A 20958-nucleotide genomic window follows, 5' to 3' on the forward strand; every position below is an offset into this window, starting at 1 on the left:
GAAGTCTACAGTGCACAGCTGCTTTACACACATACAGACAAGTGTAGCAGGGTTCTCTGGGTTGCTGGGACCAGTGTGTTATGATACTAGCTAAGCCAGTGGTTTTCACTGTGGCACCCTGAGGTGCCTTGAATGATGGTCAGGGATGCCACGGGCAACATTGGCCTCTGCCCCTCTTTCCTTCCCTCCGTCCTCTGATGCCCTCTCGCGTCTCTGCCTACCAATGGTTGCAACAGCCCTGGGTATAAGCTCCGCAGGCGAATGGCGCCTCTGGGAGGCACCTCCATTTGGGGTGGGGACTCAGAGAGCAGGGAAGGCAGCAGCAGCTGCCCAGAGGACTACCAAGGAGGTGGAGAGGAGAGGAGGTTGAGGGAACACTCCACAAGGGAGGGAGTTCGAAAGAGGGAGAGAGGCTGCCAGCTCTGCAGAGAAGGGGTGACATAACTGGGCTCCTGAGCCCCACAAGGTTGCAGCAGAAAAAATGTAGTTGTTTAAGAGAGCCATGCACTCAAAAAGGTTGAAAACCTCTGAGCTAAGCTATTGGACAATTGGGAGGAAGGGCAGGATATAAATTGAATAAATAATAGCCATTTAAGAATGGCGCTATTGTTGTTTCTAGGTACAATAGAAACATTGCAAAATCTCAAGAGGCCTTGGTGCTGCTGAAGGACAATCATGAGCTGCGGAACTTCCTACAGAATTGCCAGGAGGTAAGGATGCCAGGCCTACTACTCCTGCTACCACCAATCTAAGGTGCATCTGCATTTATCCTTCTTCTCCAAATGGTGGTTATAACTTTGGATTATGCCAGCAGTAAATACTTCTCACTGCACCTTTCAGTTCCTAGAATCATAGAATTGTAGCGTTGGAAGGGACCCTGAGGGACATCTAGTCCAGCCTCCCACAATGCAGGAATCTCAACTAAATCATACATGACAGATGGCCATCCAACCTCTGCTTGAAAACCTCCAGTGAAGGAGAGTCCACCACCTCTCATGGGAGTCCATTCCTTTGTCAAACAGCTCTTACTGTCAAAAAGTTATTCCTGATGTTTAGTTGGAAACTCTTTTCTTGTAACTTGAATCCATTGGTTAACGTCCTAGCCTCTGGAGCAGGAAAAATAAATTCCGCATCTCAGCCCTATGATTCCAAGTACTTCAGAGAAGCACAATCAGTCATTAAAAAGTGGCTGAAATAAAGTGGGTGGGTGGGTGGGGAGAGAATTAAGTAAGAATATGAACAAAACAGTCTTGAGTTTGTTTAGCTAATTATTTTACCCACATTTATCACTTAGCTTCAAGTACTAGCAAAATGTTAAGGGAGTTTGGCAAAAGTCTATAACCTTCCTTTGCAGTAATTAACTTCCTTTGTTTGCAGCTTACTATCTGGATTGAAGAGAAGATGCTCACAGCGCAAGACATATCCTACGATGAAGCCCGGAACCTGCACAGCAAATGGTTGAAGCACCAGTCTTTCATGGCAGAACTTGTTTCTAACCAAGGATGGCTAGAGAATGTAGATGAGGTAAGTTCTTGCAAGACCTGGAGTAGTGTGACATCTCTCCCAGCTCTTTTCTCCCTTGTCTCTATACCTTAGTGACTCCTGATATTTCGGAGCATTATCCTGCCCTCATCCAGCCACCAGCTAATGTTGTGTTGCCTGCAACCACTTGGAGCACTGCATGTAGTTGACTACAAAGACCCATCTCCTGCCAACCCTGTATTTCTTACTCTGTATTTTCTTGATGAGAAATAGATGGCCTTCCTCTTAGCCAGACCTTTGCTCTGACAAGTGCTTCCATGTCTTCCCCCCATCCCCTCTCTCTTTTCTCCAGGAAGGGCAGAAGCTAGCAAAGCAGAAGCCCCAGTATGAACACATTGTTTGCCAGAGGCTAGAGGAGCTGCACCAGCTTTGGGACAAGCTGCAAGCAACCACAGATGAGAAGGCTCAGCACCTGTTTGATGCCAACCGCTCTGACCTTTATGCACAGAGTTGTGCTGACCTTGATGCATGGATTAGTGAGATGGAGGAGCAGCTGAAATCTGATGCCCAAGGGAAAGATCTCACCAGTGTCAACATCCTACTGAAGAACCTGAAAGTAAGTCACAGGGGGTGGCATTCGCCGATTAACGAACATGACTAAATTAGGTACATTATTTTCAGTGGGTCTAGTCTGATAAAAACTTAGTCAAATACCACTTCCAGGGTGAAGGGAGGAGTCGATGCAGATACCCATTGCTGGGGGGGGGGATCTGGAAAGTCAGTTCAAAGCCCTGCTGCCAGGCGGCAGGGGAGGGGGTGCTTATCTGTTAACAATCCCCCTGCCCGCACTAAGGGGTGTGGCAGGGCTGTGTCCAGCTCTTGAACTGCCCCCCTTTTTTTGCTCCAGAACTTTCCTTGTTAAAAACCTCTTTAAAGTTCATTCGGAGCAAACAGCAGTCCACGAAAGCCTGACTTGACATTTGTTCCAATTGAGTGCTACAGAGTGGGTTTTTGTGGGGTAAGCGCCAGGGCAAAAAAACACACCAAACCAACCAGCACTCAGACACAGAGCTTAGGTCGTGTGCCTGGAAAGACCTTAGATACTGCAATAATCCCTTTTCACCCTGATTCCAGTGTATTCTTTCACCTTTGCCATCAGAACAGGGGCTCTCCATTTTTTGCTGAGACCACCATTTTCTTACCCCTCACAAAGAAAGGCCCAACCCTCCTCAATTACTGTTTCCATGATGGTTCTCTTCAAGTCTCTCCAGTCTCAGGTGTGAATAAAAAGGGTGTCCTTGTTTTTCTAGGAAATGAAATGGGAAAGTCAGGCTGGAAATTTGTAAATATGTCACCAAGCCCAAAGCCTATGCCCCCAAAAATATAAATTTTGACAAGATGGCTGAGTTAATAGAGGCTTTCTAATTTCAGCGACTAGATGAGCAAGTAAGTGTGAGGAAGAAAGAGATGGAAGACTTGCTGTCTCACGCCCCTTCAACCAGAGGAGACCTGCATGAAGCAGATGGCAAGCATGAGATCATTGAGAGAAGGTTCCAGGATCTTCTGCAGCCATTGGATAAGAGGAGGAAGGAGCTGGAGACAACCAAGGCTCGATACCAGTTGGACCGGGATCTGGAAGATGAACTGGTGAGCTATCATCTGAATGTGCCATTAGGAAGGACTTCTAGTCAACCTTATTACTTTAATTTAGAGGGCAGGGGGTGCTGTTACAGTACAACTGGTCCCCATGAGACACATAGGCAGTCTGTGTTAGATAAACAGAGTAATGCAGTTGTACCTTGGAAGTCGAATGGAATCCGTTCTGGAAGTCCATTCAACTTCCAAAACGTTCAAAAACCAAACTGAGGCTTCTGATTGGCTGCAGGAAGCTCCTGCAGCCAATCAGAAGATGTGAAAGCCCCATCGGACATTCAGGTTCCAGAAGAAAGCTCACAAACCAGAACCATCACTTCCGGGTTGCGGTATTCAGGAGCCAAAATGTCTGAGTTCCAGGATGTTCAGGATCCAATATACAAGTGTTACTTCATCCCCCACCCACCCCACTTGTGTACACATATATAGCCTGACTTTTCTGTACCTGCACTTTAGTAATTCTTCTGTATTCCAGCTTTGGGTACAAGAGCGATTGCCTCTTGCTCAGTCCACTGACCATGGCACAAACCTCCTGTCAGTACAGATGCTTACGAAGAAAATGCAGGTGAGTCTGTCCACCACCTCTGAGTTTTGTCGTCCCGTCCCTCCCTGCCAATTTAATTTAATTGCATTTTGGAATGAACACATAGGCTGGCTGGGTGGATTTTGGCTGTGACTGCAAACATCCAAACGTTCAGTGGTGTCTGTATAATAGCTGTTAGCAAATGGAGTGGGAGGATTTCTCAAATATGCATGTACCAGGAGCTCTCCAGCTTTGCCTACTCACCACTCTCTGCCAGATGCCTCATCCCCTTGCCAAGCCTCCTCCCTTTACAGCTTGATTTGAGAGTGATGTTGTATGGACGATGCTGCATAAATGGGGACACAGGCAGACCCTAGCCCATGCTAAACTCTGGTGTGTACAAGCCCTGAGTCAAAGGAGTTCCCTCGGGGTGGGTGAGGATGCAGGTAGATGCCAAAGTGCTTCCCTTTGCAGCAGCCTGCAAGACCTGAATATTGCCATCATGTTAGACATTGTTGTCAGTAGCCCCTATTAATGACTACTCAGTAAATGGGAAGAGCTCCCTTCAAAGAGGTTTCTGATCTTAACCAAACCTCCTTAAAAGTGCCTCTGTCCCTTGCTAGACGCTGCAGAAAGAAATTGCTGGCCATGCCCCACGCATTGAGGATGTCCTTTTCAGAGGGGAGGCCATGCTGGCTGGAGCGGAGGGGGATGGAGACTTCCGGGATACCGAAGAGCGCCTGAATCAGCTGAAGGATTCCTGGAGCACTTTGCAAGAGGAAACGTCAAAGAGGTTGCAGCGCCTGGAAGAAGCAAGGGAGGCTCAGCGATATTACTTGGATGCTGGTGAAGCAGAGTCCTGGATAAGTGAGCAGGAGCTCTATATGGGGACTGATGAGAAGCCAAAGGTAAAGGTGCTAATATTGCCGGAAGCTGCTGCCACATCCCCAGGTCGGGGGGGGGGGGAGTGATGGGGCAGCACAGTGAAATGGGATGCGCCACTCCTGGGTTGGCTCCACTCCGGGGCAGGATAAGATGCCATCAGTAACTGGAGGGGTTTTCTTTTCCTAGGACGAAGAGAGTGGCATTGTGATGCTGAAGAGACTCCTTCGCCAGCAGCGGTCCATAGAAGAGTACGGCAAAAACATCAAGCAGCTGGCTAGCTGGGCTCAGAAGCTGCTCTCTGCTGGACACCCGGAAGGGTAAGTATGTTTGGCTGCTGTTTCCCAGTCTCTCAAAGCTTTGGAAGAGAACAGCAAGGAGATTTTTTTTAAAAGTTCTGTGGAGCGTGGTATCAACTGACCCACCATAGATCCCATATCTTGTCATTTGGTCCTCCGGAAACGCAGCCCACTGCATATCTGCTGGGTTGTGTCTTTCTTCCTTTGGCGGGCGATATAGCTCAGGCACGTCCTCCTTTGGTGTTTTTCAGGGAGGAGATAATCCGGCTGCAGGGGCAAGTAGACAAGCAGTATGCAGGCTTGAAAGACCAGTCTGAGGAGCGCAGGCGTAAGCTGGAGCACATGTGCCACTTCTTCAAGCTGAAGCGAGAAGTTGATGACCTGGAGCAGTGGATCGCAGAGAGAGATGTAGTGGCATCATCCCCAGAGATGGGCCAAGACCTCGACCATGTCACTGTGAGCAAGCACTGTCAGAATGTGCATTAGGCAGCCCATTGTGGCCAGGTGTCTTAGTCCCCCATCTCTCTTGAGATGCCAGTTCCACTTTAGGGGTATAAGTACCATGTGAATGAGGATGATGGGTGGTGAGTGGTGTTATTTGACTGCAGACGGTCATGTGGTGGCCAGATGAAACATTGCTGCTAGGTGGTACAGGGTGTGTTAAAATTCAATTGCATTTAACATACAGGGAACCCCTGATGTATGGAGGGTTTAACCACTGCACGTTTACAATGGGAAGTTATCATTTATTCTTATGCTGGAAGAGTGGCTTGTTAGGGTATGGGAATCAGCCCACATGGCAAAGTTAACTAATGTTATAAGTTGGCGTAAAGGCACAAACAAACAAGTAATTGTTTTTTAAGTGGAATAATCTTGCCATGTACTGGTGCAATAAGGCACAAGAAAATAAGTAACCGCATATGCTGTTGCAAACTATTTAGTAATTTAAAGGATAATTTAATTTTCTTATTTTGTCCTCTTGATTACATATATATTTACATATTCACATTTTTTTCTTTTTTCTCTTTTACCTGTTAAAATTATCCTGTGTTTAATATATCTTTTTGTGTTTACATGTTTAGGCACTATCTTTTTTATATAACAAAAGACATGCAGCCTGGAGTGCAGAAATCACTATAGTTTTCTTCAAATATTAGGAAAGTAAAAGTGTGTTGGAGACATGGCGCTGTGTCCGACAACCTTGCCACCTCTACTCCTGACTTAACCACATTCAGCAGCAAGGTCACAATTGGGCTCGCAAATGTGTTCCCTTGAACATGTTTACCAGCCTCCCTGTCCTTGGGATCATTCAGGCTTCCCAGCCACAGGAGGGACTTGTAAGCACACTCAAGCAAACTTGCTTAGGAGCCCCCTTCAGACCATGTTGCTATGTCTAGTCAGGGACAGGCTGGAGCGCATGGTGCTGTCACTCCAACATACCTGCACTTGGCTAATGTCTGAAGAGAGCTTGTGTTATGACAAGAGTGGCTGTTGTAAGCTGTTTTCAGAAAATCAGCCACATTAGTGTGCTGCAGAAAAAACAAGAAAGAACATTGTGGTACCTTAAAGGCTAACAAATGTCTTATGGCATAAGTTTTCATATGTTGGTAGGCTTTTTCAATTTTGAGTGACAGCCTGCAACTGAAAAGAACAACACTCTTACATCACAATGCAAAATAAAAGAGCCCTACGCTCCTTTGCATCATGTTGTAATTTGGGACTGAACATGGGTTCTGGATCTACAGAAAGTGACATTGCATCCATTGTTGAATGAGATTAGACCTCTTAGAATGCTCATGTTCTCTCTGGTTTGTTTCTTGGCTAGCTACTGCGAGATAAGTTTCGTGACTTCACCCGGGAAACAGGAAACATCGGGCAGGAGCGGGTGGACGGTGTCAATCTCATAATTGAGCAGCTGATTGATGCTGGCCACCCGGAAGCTGCCACGATTGCGGAGTTGAAGGACAGTCTGAATGAGAGCTGGGCTGACTTGTTAGAGTTGATTGATACCAGGATACAGCTGCTGGCTGCCTCCTATGAACTGCACAAGTTCTTCTATGATGGTGGTGAGATCCTGGTTCTCATTGAGGAGAAGCACAAGGAGCTGCCGGAGGAGTTGGGCCGGGACGTCAACACAGCAGAGTCTTTCCACAGGATGCACACAGCGTTTGAGCGAGACATCCACTTGTTGGGACAGCAGGTAACCACATACCTTACAAGTCTATAGCTCACTACTGGACAACATGGGGAACTGTATTGGTATAATCCCTGGTATAGATCAGAAATATATGTGTTTGAGCACTCCAGGGATGCTCGGCCTTGACCTTCCACATTTTTCTGTCATCTGAGTGCCTTGGCTAAAGGGAAGTTGAACAGGTCTATGTGGCGTTTTCCAGACCTGATTGAAGTTAGCATCCTCCCTTGGAAGACTTTGGAACATAAGGAAAACAGTCTCTTCTGGCTTAACTGGCATTCTTGATTTATTGCGCTACGGAGCCCAAACCAGATTCTCAATGTTTTCGTTTCCCTATGAAACTGGTCCTTCATGCTTCCATTTTAAAATTAGGAAACCATGTCTGGGAGAGACTTGCATAGCCAACATGCTTCCATACTACCCGTATTTTTGAGCAGGCTTCTGTCGCGTCTAACGCATTCAGGCTGCAAAACAGACGCTTGATGTGGACATCCAAAACAAATTTTCCCCAAAACCGAGACTTTTTGCAGTAGGGAAAGTGTTGGATAATGATGCAACATTGTCTAATCTCCCCACAGACAGGCTGAATGCCCATTAAACAGGTTTCCTGGAAGTGACTCTGGTCTTAGGTGTGAAGTGTACGTTCTTGGGTTGCAGTATAAAGTTCCCTCTTCTCTGGCAGGTTCAGCATTTCCAGGAGGTGGCGGTACGTCTGCAGGCAGCCTATGCTGGGGAAAGGGCCGTCGCTATTCAGAAGCAAGAGCAGGAGGTGGTGAAGGCCTGGAAGGCCCTGCTTACTGCCTGTGAGGGGCGGCGGGCTCAGCTGGTTGACACGGCGGAGAAGTTCCGCTTCTTCAGCATGGTCCGGGACCTCATATCTTGGATGGAGAGTGTGATCCGGCAGATTGAAACACAGGAGAAGCCCAGGTAACAAGATGGAATAGGAATGGACTCCCACCCACCCCTTTTTCTTTTCCCACCCAGATGCTAGAGAAACCATTTGTAGTTCCTGGCATGCTGATGCAACTCTCAAGAGCTGCTTACCAAGTTCATAATCTCCCCCCCCCCTTTTTTTTTAATCAGCCCTGTGAGCTGTAACATTCTGGAAAGCAGCCTGGCTGGAAGCCAGTTGCACATCACATTTGCTGATTCAGGCTTTGCATGCCTTTGAGACTGGTTTTCAGGAGATCTCCGACAACTTGAGAAAAAGTCCTTGGGCTGAGGACCGCTTGGGTGTTAGTAACGTTCTGCTGCTTGTTTATTCTTCCATTATTTTCCCCGTTTAAAGGGATGTTTCGTCTGTGGAGCTTCTGATGAAACACCACCAGGGCATAAAGTCCGAGATAGACACCAGGCAGAAAAGCTTCACCACTTGCTTTGATCTTGGCAAAGCCCTGCTGCAGCGCAGGCACCATGCTGCAGATGAGGTGAGGGCTTCCCAGCACAAGCTTTGTTGTGACAGATGACTAATATATATTAAGCATCCCCACCTTAGGTTCCTGCGGGTGTAGATGGAGGCACTGGCTTTCTGGAACGAAGGTGCTTCCTCCTTCAGCCATGAGTCCAGGTGGCATTTATGACAGAGCAGCCCCTCTCCCCCTCTGACGTCTTCAGCAACCCATTCAGAATTCTATTTAGGGGAAGGAGAGGCTTTTTCACTCTGGGGAATTCTCATGAACACCTGTGACAGATGAGCGGGACGGCCTGCCTGACAATCATTATGTCATCATATGAGTGACCGGTAGTTTGTCTCATCTACCTGTTAAAATCCCTTATGTGAGTTTCCCAAGCGCCTGAGAGCCAGATAGGAACCATAGCACACGGGGCATTGCCAGCCCTATGCTTGGCACTTCGGAAAGGGATGAGCATAGGCTGGCAAAGCACCTCTTTCTCCTGCCCGTCAGCTGATGGGGAGAGTGGAAGGGGGTTCTCCATTTCACAGTGCATGTCTGCAACCTCACGGTGGGGGTGGGGTATGTGCATTGCTCCAAGAGGGGGAAGAGGATCTGTGGAGGTTGCAAAAAGTATGAATAGGTAGGACAGTTCAGTGCCTACCACAAACATGGAGCAAACTCTCATTTAAAGATGGGGTCTGCTGCCATGGCATAAAACATGGGCCTGAGCTGCTCCCTATTTTGCCTGTGTTTTTTGCTCATGCACAATAGTTTTAATTGTCCCAAGAAACTACAGAATGAAAAATCCCCACACTTCATCTATATTATGTGAATATCTAATAGGTATTCCATGCCTTCTGTCCACAACCCAGCACAGAGGGAAATGTAAGGCACTTAGGTGTGCTTAGCTTTGAGCATCTGCCCATGTCATCATTGTTGTGTGCGTGCGCTGTCTTAGGGTTTTTTCTGGTAAGAAAGAAAAGCGGGATTCGTGTAAGCATTATACATAGTTAGAGCAGGAAACTCTGTGCACTTAACCTAACTGCCATGAAACCTGTGGCAGGGAGGGAGAGAGAAAACTTTCCTCCCTCTCCTTTTAGATAAAAGAAAAACTGATGCAGCTGGCAGAGAAGAGGAGGGAGATGGTGGAGAAGTGGGACAGGCGTTGGGACTGGCTTCGCTTGTGTAAGTATCCCGCGAGGTGTTTCCTAGGTGGGCTGACTGGAATGAGGCTTTTCCATGTAGGCCATGTAGGAGTCTTTTCCAAGTGGGCACTTTTCCATGTAGGACAAGGCCCAGCCATCAATGTGTGTGCATCCTACATGCTGAGTCATGACCCTCTCTCTGGTTTCCCTTCTCCTCTTCACACACCAGTGCTCGAGGTGTGCCAGTTTTCCAGGGATGCCTCAGTGGCCGAGGCGTGGCTCATTGCCCAGGAGCCCTATCTCTCCAGCGGTGATTATGGGCAAACTGTGGATGCTGTGGAGAAGCTACTGAAAAGACACGAAGCCTTTGAGAAATCCACAGCCACGTGGGAAGAACGTTTTGCTGCCTTGGAGCGTCTGACCACAGTAAGTAGACCACAGAAGGAAGAGCCTGCCAGCACTTTGTATGGTTAACAATAATGGAAACCTACTAAGCAAGCTGGTTGGGAATATGGGGATCCAACTGTTGCTTCTTATTACTACAGTGGTACCTCGGTTGTCGAACGTAATCTGTTCCGGAAGACTGTTTGACTTCCGCAACGTTCAACAACCAAGGCGCAAAGGGCGGTTGGCAAAGTCAATGGAGAAAAAAGAAAAAAAATGCAGCAGAAGCCGTTTGACTTCTGAGGTGCATTCGGAAATGGAAGCAATTAGTTTTCGGTGTTTGGGTTCCAAAATGTTTGGCTTCCGAGATGCTCAAAAATTGAGGTACGACATTAGAAAGCCTAATTTGTGTTTCATTTTATTTTAATGTGAACCTTTCAAAAACTCTTTCTTGAATATTCCTGCAGAGAGTATTGGGCTGAAAAAAATAATAATTTGAAGATGAATATATGTATATTTGTCAGGAAAAAAATGCTGGCCGAAGCATTGCTTTCAATGCCTGTTATAGCACCCTAATGCATGCTAATACCTTTCTCAGTAAAACCAGTGCTAGACCCTAGAGCAGTGATACGGCAACATAAAAGGCAAATAGCACAGAGAAGTGTAATATATGGGGGAAATGTGTAGGTGTAGGAACGGCAAAACTGACCCCTGAAGGGATGGGGTAGATGAAAATGAGGTCACAGGTGCAACAGGGAATGGGGAGTGGCCTCTTTCACATCTGCCTATACAAAAAAAACCCACCCTGTGTGTTCTTTAATATGCCCCCAAAAATATTCTTTTCCAGCTTGAATTACTAAGGAATAGAACGATTCCAGAAGACCTTTCGCAGCACAAAGTGGCTAGGACCACAGACCTGGAGTTTGACTTTGAGACAGAGCCAGAAACTGAGATGGGGTAGGTTACATGTATGTAAGTTGCCCTTTGGGCTGTTACTTCCCCGAGTGTCAGCAGAACTCCATCAAGAACAGGCCAAATCCTCAATTCCCAGACACAAGAACCACCCACCAACAGTATCTCCATTTTGTTAGGATTCAGTTTCAGTTTGTTGGCTCTCATTCAGTCCATTACTGCTGCTGCTGCAGCAGCAGGAGGCCCCATTAGCTAAAGTGGTGCTTCAGGTTAAGAACAGTTTCAGGTTAAGAACAGACCTCCAGAACGAATTAAGTACTTAACCCGAGTTACCACTGTATTGAGTTGGAAAGGAAAAAAAAGGACTGAGATGCTGCCCTCTTGTGATTGTGAAAACTATCCTACTTAACCTAGGGCTGAAATTCCTAGTGTCTTTCTTTGTTGCTGTTGTTCCATACTGAGTTTGGTTGTATGGGATTGAGTTCTGGGTTTTGCATGCACATTATTTACACAATTGGAAACGTCAGCTCCACACTCTGCACCGCTGCAATTATATGGTTTTCTTTGTATAGACTATATATATTTTTGTGTGTGTGTGTGTGTGTGTGTGTGTGTGTGTGTAGCTTTTTCTTCTTTAAAAACACACACAAACAAACTTCAGCAGTAGGCTGTATCTAATTGGTGATGTTGCACAGGCAAAGGGGCTTTTGATCCAGCAGGAGGCATTCACTAATGGAAGAGGGTAGGCAATTTTTGCTAATTTCTGGCAGCTCCTCCCTCCCCAATCTGTTCTGGAAGGTCCCTCGTCAGCTATTAGTGGACATCTCTGCTCAAGCAATAGCACAGGGAGGATGACTTATTCTGCTCCATGTTGTTTCCATTTTATATACTGGACTATGTTCTTCTGTGTTTACTGTAGGCCTGAAGAAGAGAGGGAGAAGAAAGAGGAGTTAAGTTTAGAAGATGCCATTTCTCCTGATGCAGAAGACTCATCACTGGTCAGTTATCAGTTTTAGTTCCTCCTGCCTGGAAACCTCCACAGCTTAATTCAGTTATCCAGTTTTGTTGCATCTTTGTAAAAATACACAAAATGTATTTTTCTGGCAAAAGAAAAAAAAAGAATTCTTATGTTCAGTTATTTAGAACTTTAACTTGCAGTACTCTTCACAGTCTTCTACTTTGATAAATATAGTAAACACCAGGAAATTGGGAGCCACTATGTATATCTGCAAAATGGATCTGTTAAATATAGATTAATGTTACTATTTTAATATGTACTTTCTCAACCTGGTGCTCTTGAGATGTTTCTGGACTGCAGCTCCCATCCTCCCTGGTCATTGGCCATGCTGGGTGGAGTTGATAGTTAGTTGGAGTCCAGCATCTGGGAACCAAGGTTGGGAAAGGCTGCTCTGCGGTTCCCCCTAAATTATATTTTTGCTGTAACAGATCCTTCATAGACTCAATTGTGTATATGTTTTGAACTGGAGAGCTGCTGTATTCTCATTGAAGGAGCTACTGTATCTGACGGTGTCTAATGCATATAGCAAGGTGCACAGTTTTGACCGTACATGATTAGTCTGTTAGCTACACACATTTCTCAGTTAGGATCCTGGCAACAGCACACAAGCCTAGCAGTGTGCTTTTTGGAATAGTTTCTGTGTCAGAAACCTTAAACCCAGGGTATCGTAAGTAGTGTGACTAGATGGAAAAGAAGACAAGACTTCTGGTCATTTAATAGTGGTCTAGAGTAAGGCATTTGTGCAGAATAATGTTGGGTTTAGAGCTCTAGGTGGAGGTACAGTATCTGATAGTTCTTGTAGAAAAAGTGTGAAGCCAGGTGGAGAGAAGAGTACAAACACTCTTAGCTTAATCGGTGACCCACCTTCTCTGGAGTGATTCCTGAGGCACTTTCCTCTTTACAGGCCTGATCCTGATCTCTTTATAAAGCCAAAGAAGCTCCTGGCTTCCAAGTGATTTTAATTAGTCCAGCCACGTCCAATGAATGAATGTTTCAAAGATACTCACCACCTGATCTCCCTGCTGTTCCTGTGGAGTCTTTCCTGTTCCCTACCCACAGCTTCGAATGCTGTCTGGATCAAGGAGTCAAATGTTTATTCGAAACCCAACTGTACCCAGAAGAGAGGGTTGTTCTATATATATTTTATTTTTCAGGCATTTGGGAAACCCTTTTGAAGAAAAGATCTGATCTGTCTGGGAACTTTGTATCCAACTTGGCCACTCTAACAACATATTTTTTTGTACATTGTTTTTAATAAGCATTTGCTTTCTTCTTTATTCCACTCTGCCCTTTTAAGGAATGAAGATAGGCCTTGTTGTACTCATGGTGAAAAGAAAGTGATGAGCAAAATTCCGGCATGGGCTACTCAGGCCCACATCCCAGGTTGCTCTATCGTCTTAGGATCCAAGTTTCATTCTCTTGCAAAGGAAGAATGTGTCAGGTGTATTGATGCATGTCAATACATTTTCACGTGGTGCAATGCAGTGGCCTGGTGAGAAGAAGAGTGGAGTGATTGAGCCTACAGAAATGCATAAAATACACCCTATAGTTAGTGAAGAGAAATCACAAGATGGAATTCATGTCTGCATTGCTGTCTTTGTTAGCAATTTATAGAGTGACCTTGCCCTTCCTGGAAAAGTGGGTTGCTTTTTGTGCTTGTAAAACGGAAGATCATGGGCAACGAATGGACGATGATGAAGGTGCTGTGATCATGACCTTTCTTAAAAGCAACTGAGAAAGAACCATACCTAAAAGATTTCTTCCAATGTAGCTGTGATACTATTAATCTTACAGGTGCTTCCAGAAACATCAAAATGAATTGTTAGGACAATCCCTGCTATACCAGAGGCACCCAAACTCATGGAAACTCTTAATTCTTTTTTTAAAAAAGTTGGGCTTCCTTTATGACGCAGGGTGCTCCCTCACACACAGGTACAAAGGAAGAGCTGTGGTGATGCACCTCAGTATAACATGCCAACAAAAAGCAGTTCTGTGGTTGCTTTTCACTTTTGCTGTAAACCAGGTCTAAAGAACCTATGGCCCTCAGATGTTGCTAAACCACATCTCCTATCAAACTGACCCATTGGCCAGCGACATCTAGAGGTCCACAGGTTCCCCATCCCTTTTGTAAATGGAGGTTTGTTACTGCAGATAGATGTGGTAGTAGCTCTCCTTCCACATGTACCTCTCGACGTGATTTGGAGGCACCGTGGCTTCACAAAATAAGCCCAAAACATGCAGTTAAAGTTTCCCTAAGCAACAGAAGCACAATGCAGCCAATAAATGTTCTATTTTGTTCTAAAAAGGCTCATTTGTTGGAGTGTGAAGACACAGCATTAAGGCACAGTAATCTCAGTCCTGCACACTCACCCACAAGTGTGCATCCACATCCATTTTCATTTTGTATTTATCCAAGGCAGTTGTGTATCTGAACATCTAAAAACTCCACAAGTATTTACACTGGGAAGCACAAGCCATCATTCCAAGAGGATCGGTCTTCGCCACATACACTAATCAGGTCTTTCCTCCTACATGATGATTCATAGGTGCTTCCTCATTAACAGTGCAAGACATGCAGCTCATCAGATAATCTGCAGGCAGGCCCTTCTTGCTGCCAGCTTTTTTCCACTGCTCTTACTCATCCCCGTACTGTCCAGCAAAATATCCACAACTCTGCCAACACTTTTGTTGCTTTCTGTAAGCCTTTGCGCTTCTCTGTGCCATTGTTTCTCTCAGCCTTCTTTCACTTTCCCCCTTCTTCTTAGTCTTACAGCTCTCCCCCCCCCCCTTAAGCAGCTTGCTTACAATATCTTGAGAATTTTCTTTGTGTCCTGTTGCCGCCAGCTTAATATCTGAAGACAGACTTTCAATATGCCTTTAATGGACAAGTCATCCAAAGTACTCCCTGGGAGTTGTTGTTGTTGTTGTTATTATTATTATTATTATTATTATTATTATTATTATTATTATTATTATTTTATTATATTATGACTACTCCCTGGCTCAATCTGTGCCTGTCGTCCCCTCTTGTGCTTCTTCCCATGCATCCTTGCCTCTTTCTTCCCAGAATACATGAGCCTCCTTCCATTCTTGCCCCGCTGGCTTTGGGCCATACTTGGGAGTGGGGTGCCAAGCAGCACCAATGTCTTCTCTGAACCTTTGTTCAGATCAGTTGATGCCAAGGCTCCACCTCTGCAGTATGTGCCTGTCTGAAACAGCCTCTCCAGTGGTCAAGCCATTTTGCATGACCAGATGAATGATTGGTCACATGTAAGCCTGGCAATAGAATGGGACCTTGGAGCAATCCCTCGCAGGTTCGCTGTTAAGGATAAATCCTGGAGGCCTGGAGTAGTGTTTTGAAGGAGGCCATCCTGCCAAAAAAAGAGAAGGGAATCTCTGCTGCTGTTGCTGCTTTTCTCTCATATCTGCTTCCATCCAGCCTTTTCTACTAACTTGGTAACAATTACTGGCCTTGACATTTGTGGCAATTGGGTATGCATGCTACACACTGCAAAGTAAGTTGTGGCTAATCACAAAAGAAGGCAGCAACTTGAAGCCGCTGTTTTCTCAGTACACACGCTTGCAACAAACCCTCACTTGTAAGCATTTTGTTTCGCAGGCAATTCAAAAGCCATTTTTCTTAAGTCCCCTGGGGACTGACTGTTCGGTAATATCAGTTTTCTTCTGGGACTGGTTTATTGTGACCATCTACTCTCTGCAGGTATTTAAGGTCTTGGAGCTTTGCTGCTCTCTGTGGAATAGCTGATCACTGTCACAGTAGCAAAGGCCAAGTGTCTGGATAAGGTGCCCTGCAAAAGAGTCCTTCTGAGAAAACAAGTCTTTGTGGAGCTGTTCACAAAGTTGAGTTTCTATGGATTCCTGCAGGCATTGGGACAGCTCGTTCCATACTTTGTCTTGTTCACTGTGATGCACCAAGAAGGCCTGTTGCAATGAGATAAGGAGGGCAGAGGGCACCAGAAAAAGGAAGCACAGCTGTAGTTTTTATAGTCAAAACGGTTTAGATTTTTCAGGTGTTTCTTGCACAGCACTGAAAAATAACTGCACTCGGGAATCCCAACCAGCCAGCAGATGCCAGCACGAAAGGACAAGGCATTGGACCTAAGATTGGGGCAGGGACGATTAAGACTGAGGAACACTTTGCTAGGGGCTACCTTTGGCCAAATTATTTATTCCACTAATTTAGATTTTTAACACCCTCCCCCTCTTCCAGAGACTCAGTTGTTGAGCTGTGGCGTCTAAGTGTATTTTGCCATGTGCCTCAAATCAATAAGAGTTGCGCAAGGTTTTTTTGGGATTACATTCAAAACTGTAGAAGCAAGAAGCGCTTTGCTAAAAAGATTCCTCAGAAGTCATACATGGAGTTGCCTCGGGTAGCCTATTTATTTGTCCCTGGAGCACTTTTCAGCCTTCCCCTAAAGCTGGGCTAGGAGTTCTGTGGCCATCCAAATGTTGCTGGGCTACAACATCTGAAGGACCCAGGGTCTCCACCACAGCCATAAAGCCATAAAGGCCAGGTCACAACTGATGAAATGCATGTATCATTCCTATAACTTGCCATGTTATGACAAAGCTGCTTTCGCTGTTGTTGTGCTCATGGCAGGAAGCCTTGATTAGCAGGGGTTTCCTACAGCATGCTTACGTGGTGAAATAGGCACCTGTGCTCTTTTATCACAAAATTTATTCACACAACAAATGGTGAGGAAAATACTCCCCCCCCCCAGCCGGCAAGCTTTTGACATTTTGAAAAGTATACCATGGAGTTATTGAAGATCTCAACAAAATAAGTTCTGGCCTTAGCACTGCTCCATTAGAAGTCAGCATTGGTAGGAAGACAAGAAGAATAGAATCCTACCTTTGGCATCAGGCCCAGTAATTTCTCTGACCTGGCGCAAGCACAGATCTACTGGTGTGCTTTACATTCAATGTGTGATGCCAATGCAGAATTAGCCAGTATAACCTAAAGAGCCTTTGGCCAACCTGGTACCCGCCAGATGTTTTGGACTACAACTCCCATCAACCCCAGCCAGTGGGCACCAAGTTGGCAAAGGCTGGCCTGCACTACTCTGCACAGCTGGTTGAATGTTGGATGCATGCTGGGAGTAGTTACACTGTGTGGTCCAAGTACAGATGTCTTAGGCTGCACTCCTGGCCACACCTGGCAATGTTCTATTGAAGTTAATGGAACTTAGACATGCATAAGATAGAGCTGTTGATATTTTCCTGGCACCTAAGCGTGCTGTTGGCTCTTGAGTCTCGTTTTTAGAGCCATTGCTTACCCTGGGGTTTGTTCCAGCTTTGTGGTTCTATGATTACATTCTGCACTTAGACCCACAATCACACAGTGTACGGTACTTGCAGTTCTCAATGTTGCAAACACAAAGTGAATGCAGTTGATATGGAAATTCTTCTACCAGTTATTCAAAGGTAAGTCCACTAGGCCTCAATGGGGCTTATATACTTGCAAACAACAGGAGCATCATAAACATATTCTGTGTTAACAAAAGCAAATCTTAACCAAAAGAGTTTTAATTATCTTTCTGAAGGCTGGGAAGGGAGTCTGTGAGCCTGGGCAGCACAACCACGAAGTTATTCATTAAGCAACCTCAAATGATAGAAGGGTGAACAGCAGAGCATCCCAGAGGATCTTAAAAGGAGGACAGAATCATGAGTGGGGAGCAGATAGCCTTCAGATTTCCCAGACCTAAACTATATGTGGCTTTAGAGGTTATAGCCAGGGATGAATTGGGTTTGGACACATGCTGCAAGCCAGTGCAAAAAGCAATACAGTCAAATTCTCCAAATAAAGATCTCTAGTAATTGCCTGGTATTCTGAGCCAGCTATAGTTACTGAACAGTTTTCAAAGGCAGCCTCACACTAGAGTGGTCCAAAGTATGTGTGGTAGTGGCCAGATTCCCCCTTTTCTGGAAGGGACTGCACCTGGCACACTAAGTGAAGCTCCTGGCCACGGCCAAACCATGCCCCTCCAAGCACTAGCAAACTGAATAATCACTCTCAGGTTAGCTTTCCAGCTGACCATATGAACTCTGTCTCACCTGGTTTAATTTTTATGTAAAACTGGGAGCAATATTGCAGTCAAATATTACAAACCAGTTTACAGGTTGCCTTCATGAGCTCAGATTACGTCCACCATAGATTTGTGATAAATAGTTTCACAAAAGTGCAGTTTCCACAGGAATGAAACAACTGCGTAAACTGGTCCTTGGATGTGACCAAGGACCCTTTCCAACATCCTCTATTCAGGCTTTCAACATTGCAGCTATGTTGGTGACTTGTGTGGTGCTGGAAGTGTGTTGGGCAGTAACGACACTGAGACTCACCCTGCATATTTGTGCTACACATTTGTAGCAGTATTATATCAGTTTAACGGTCATGGCTTCCCCCCAAAGAATCCTGGGAATTGTGGTTGCTGCTGAGAATTAGCTATTAAGAGATCCCTAGCCACTGCCCCCCCAAACAAAACCTCAGTTCAGTGGAGAGGTGGGATGACAACTGAAGCCACTTTAGGTGTCCAACTATATATTGCAGAGAATACCTGGATGTCAAGGACACCTCCCTGCCAACATACAACTCCCAGTATTGTTTGTTAAAAGAAAAGTGATGTCAGTATTTCTCTGCCCTTAGACTTTCACTTGTAGAGAGCAGGTATACGCAGAAGAACACATTGGCATCATCTCATATGTTCTTTACCAAATATTACCAGGAAGGTGAGGCAAGAATGAGATGGGTCAGCAACATCTACCTGTCCCCTGTAATATTTAGTTGGACCCTAACATTGTGATGTAGGTCTACAATGCCCTGCATGGAATTATCACTTCTAGGCAGTACCAGGCTGAGCAGATTTGCCGTCAACTTGTTTCTAAAGTGACTTTGGGCAGGGTGCTTATCTCTGCATTCCCTGCCAGCTATTGCTCTTCTCTGGGGTCACACATGCCTAACAGAGACATTACAATATGCTCTCTCTTCTTAGCTGTGCTGTGGACTATTGACCTCAGTTCCTTTTGCTTCCTTGACCCACTGAATTGGAGGCAGCATGAGATGCAAATATAGCCTCAAGAAGTACCTAATGCTGCTGGCTTTATATGCTCCTACCGACACAAAGCACTTCTCTGTCCCTCTTGCCCTGTAGCAGCTGATCCATTTAGGCAGCTTGGAATCGTAAGAACGTAAGTGGAGCCTGTTGAATCAGGTCAAACGCCCATCTGGATGCTCTCACAGTGGCCACCCAGACGCCTTTGGGAAGCCCAAAAGCAGGACCTCCCGACTTGTGATGTCCAGCAATTGGTATTCAAGAGACACACTGCCTCTGACAGAGAAGGTAGAACATGGCCATCGATAGCCTGATCCTCTAGGAATTTATCCAATCCTCTTAAGGTTATCCAAGTTGGCCACCACTATATCTTGTGGAACATCTAAAACGCCGAACAAAGTGAAGCCAGCTCCAGCCACTGTACAGCCTATGATGGTTCCAAGCTAGGATCATCAGTTGTGTGGACCACTGCAAACCAAAGCATCCTTGTGCATCTGGAATGAGGGGCCTTTCAAGTAAATGCCAATCTACACATTCAGAAAAATCACATGACACAGTCTGTAAGGCACTATAATACTGGTGTGGAAATTCCACAATGGAGTGTTCCCTTGTGGCAGAAACACTGCTTACACAAAGAGTGCTATTGTGTTAGGAAGACAGGATCTAAACCTGTCTGGCATGCTGGTTAGCTAGACATGCCCCAGAGATTTTGTATGTCAGGGAAATACTTAAAACATGCAAACTCCACCGGTGCCCTGACGTATGATACCAGGGAGGCTGCACTATATTGTTTCCCCAGGCATGTACCAGCAGTTTGGTACTGAAAAACTGGACAATAGGATATGTGGGAGCCGCCCAGAGTGGCTAGGGAAACTCAGCCAAATGGACAGGGTATAAATAATAAACATTATTATTATTATTATTATTGGAGAGCTGAGCCCACCGGTTTCTGCAGGATTAATGTTTGAGTTGTGCCCATTCATCCTTTTCATTAGGGATTCCCACTTAGCTCAGGTAAATTACTGAAATGTACTGCTTGTGCATGATGGTTGGAGGACTTGTCTGTGAATTGATAATGTGCCTGGCTGATGTTATTGTTGATGGAAAAGAGAGGGCACTAGGATTTGTCTTAGGCTCAGTCCTTTGGTTTGTGGTTGACTGCTGGTCATGAGTAGGGATTGCATGAGTAGCTGTCCAGCTTCCCAGCAATCTATCATCCAAAGGTTGTCTCCTGCCCTGTATGCTCAGAACTGACTCCCATAACATGTGCATGGTGACACCTCTCTTATTTGAAATCCCTCACCAGAAGTAATATTTTCTGCCCACAGTCTTTAGCACAAACATATTATTTCCCATGTATTCCACCTAGTGGTGCAGCAATAAAACTGCTACCACATTTGCTAAGCTCAGCGGGGTCTAGTATGCTTTCAAGTTGGATGGGTGACCGTGTGTTGAGATTCCAGCATTGCAGGGGGGTGGACTTAGATGGCCTTTGCACTCCCTTCCAACTCTACAATTCTATGATTATAAGTCATAATGTAGTCCAGTGTTTCCCAACCTTGGGCCTCCAGCTGTTTTTGAACTACAATTCCCATCATCCCTGACCACTGGTCTTGCTAGCTAGGGATGATGGGAGTTGTAGGCCAAAAACATCTGGAGGCCCAAGGTTGGGAAACGCTGATGTAGTCTGTTGGCTAATTAAGCCTAACCGTGTGTATTTGAAACAACCATATATTCCTTCTATGCTAACTTCTGCAGCTTTCCCTTTCATATTCTCTAAAGTACCATGCACACTAATGGGGCTACATAAATCAATGCATGGAATATATTGCTGTCTGTAGACTATTACAAACTTAACCTTCTTTGAAATCATGGTCATTTCCCAGGAGTAGTTGTAGATCCTCTAAGACGGCTTTCCCCAACCTCATACTTTCCAGATGTTTTGGACTAGAGCTCCCATTAGCCCCAGGCAGCACAGTCCAGCTGGCTCAGGCTGATAGGA

The 20958-nt window shown here is 45.5% G+C and overlaps 1 protein-coding gene across 31 annotated transcripts in view; it reads left to right on the plus strand.

Moving 5' to 3' along the window:
• Window positions 1-20958, plus strand: part of SPTB (spectrin beta, erythrocytic) — an 89986-nt gene that overhangs the window by 58168 nt on the left and 10860 nt on the right. For 12 of the 31 annotated variants that reach the window (XM_083726682.1, XM_083726685.1, XM_083726683.1 and 9 more), the window contains 16 exons: window positions 620-710; window positions 1378-1524; window positions 1835-2098; window positions 2914-3129; window positions 3611-3700; window positions 4282-4566; window positions 4730-4860; window positions 5091-5295; window positions 6665-7039; window positions 7716-7960; window positions 8322-8460; window positions 9528-9612; window positions 9802-9998; window positions 10804-10913; window positions 11788-11866; window positions 12791-14191. In XM_083726682.1, coding sequence (XP_083582808.1) covers window positions 620-710; window positions 1378-1524; window positions 1835-2098; window positions 2914-3129; window positions 3611-3700; window positions 4282-4566; window positions 4730-4860; window positions 5091-5295; window positions 6665-7039; window positions 7716-7960; window positions 8322-8460; window positions 9528-9612; window positions 9802-9998; window positions 10804-10913; window positions 11788-11866; window positions 12791-12796 — 2665 coding nt within the window. In that variant the 3' untranslated portion in view covers window positions 12797-14191. Of the gene's footprint in view, window positions 1-619; window positions 711-1377; window positions 1525-1834; window positions 2099-2913; window positions 3130-3610; window positions 3701-4281; window positions 4567-4729; window positions 4861-5090; window positions 5296-6664; window positions 7040-7715; window positions 7961-8321; window positions 8461-9527; window positions 9613-9801; window positions 9999-10803; window positions 11456-11491; window positions 11867-12790; window positions 14192-20958 lie in introns of those variants that run through there. The other 19 variants (XM_083726692.1, XM_083726695.1, XM_083726681.1 and 16 more) reach the window with 3 other exon arrangements.

This window comes from Podarcis gaigeae (assembly GCF_964106915.1).
Source record: "Podarcis gaigeae genome assembly, chromosome: 1".
NCBI classification, from domain to species: Eukaryota; Metazoa; Chordata; class Lepidosauria; order Squamata; family Lacertidae; genus Podarcis; species Podarcis gaigeae.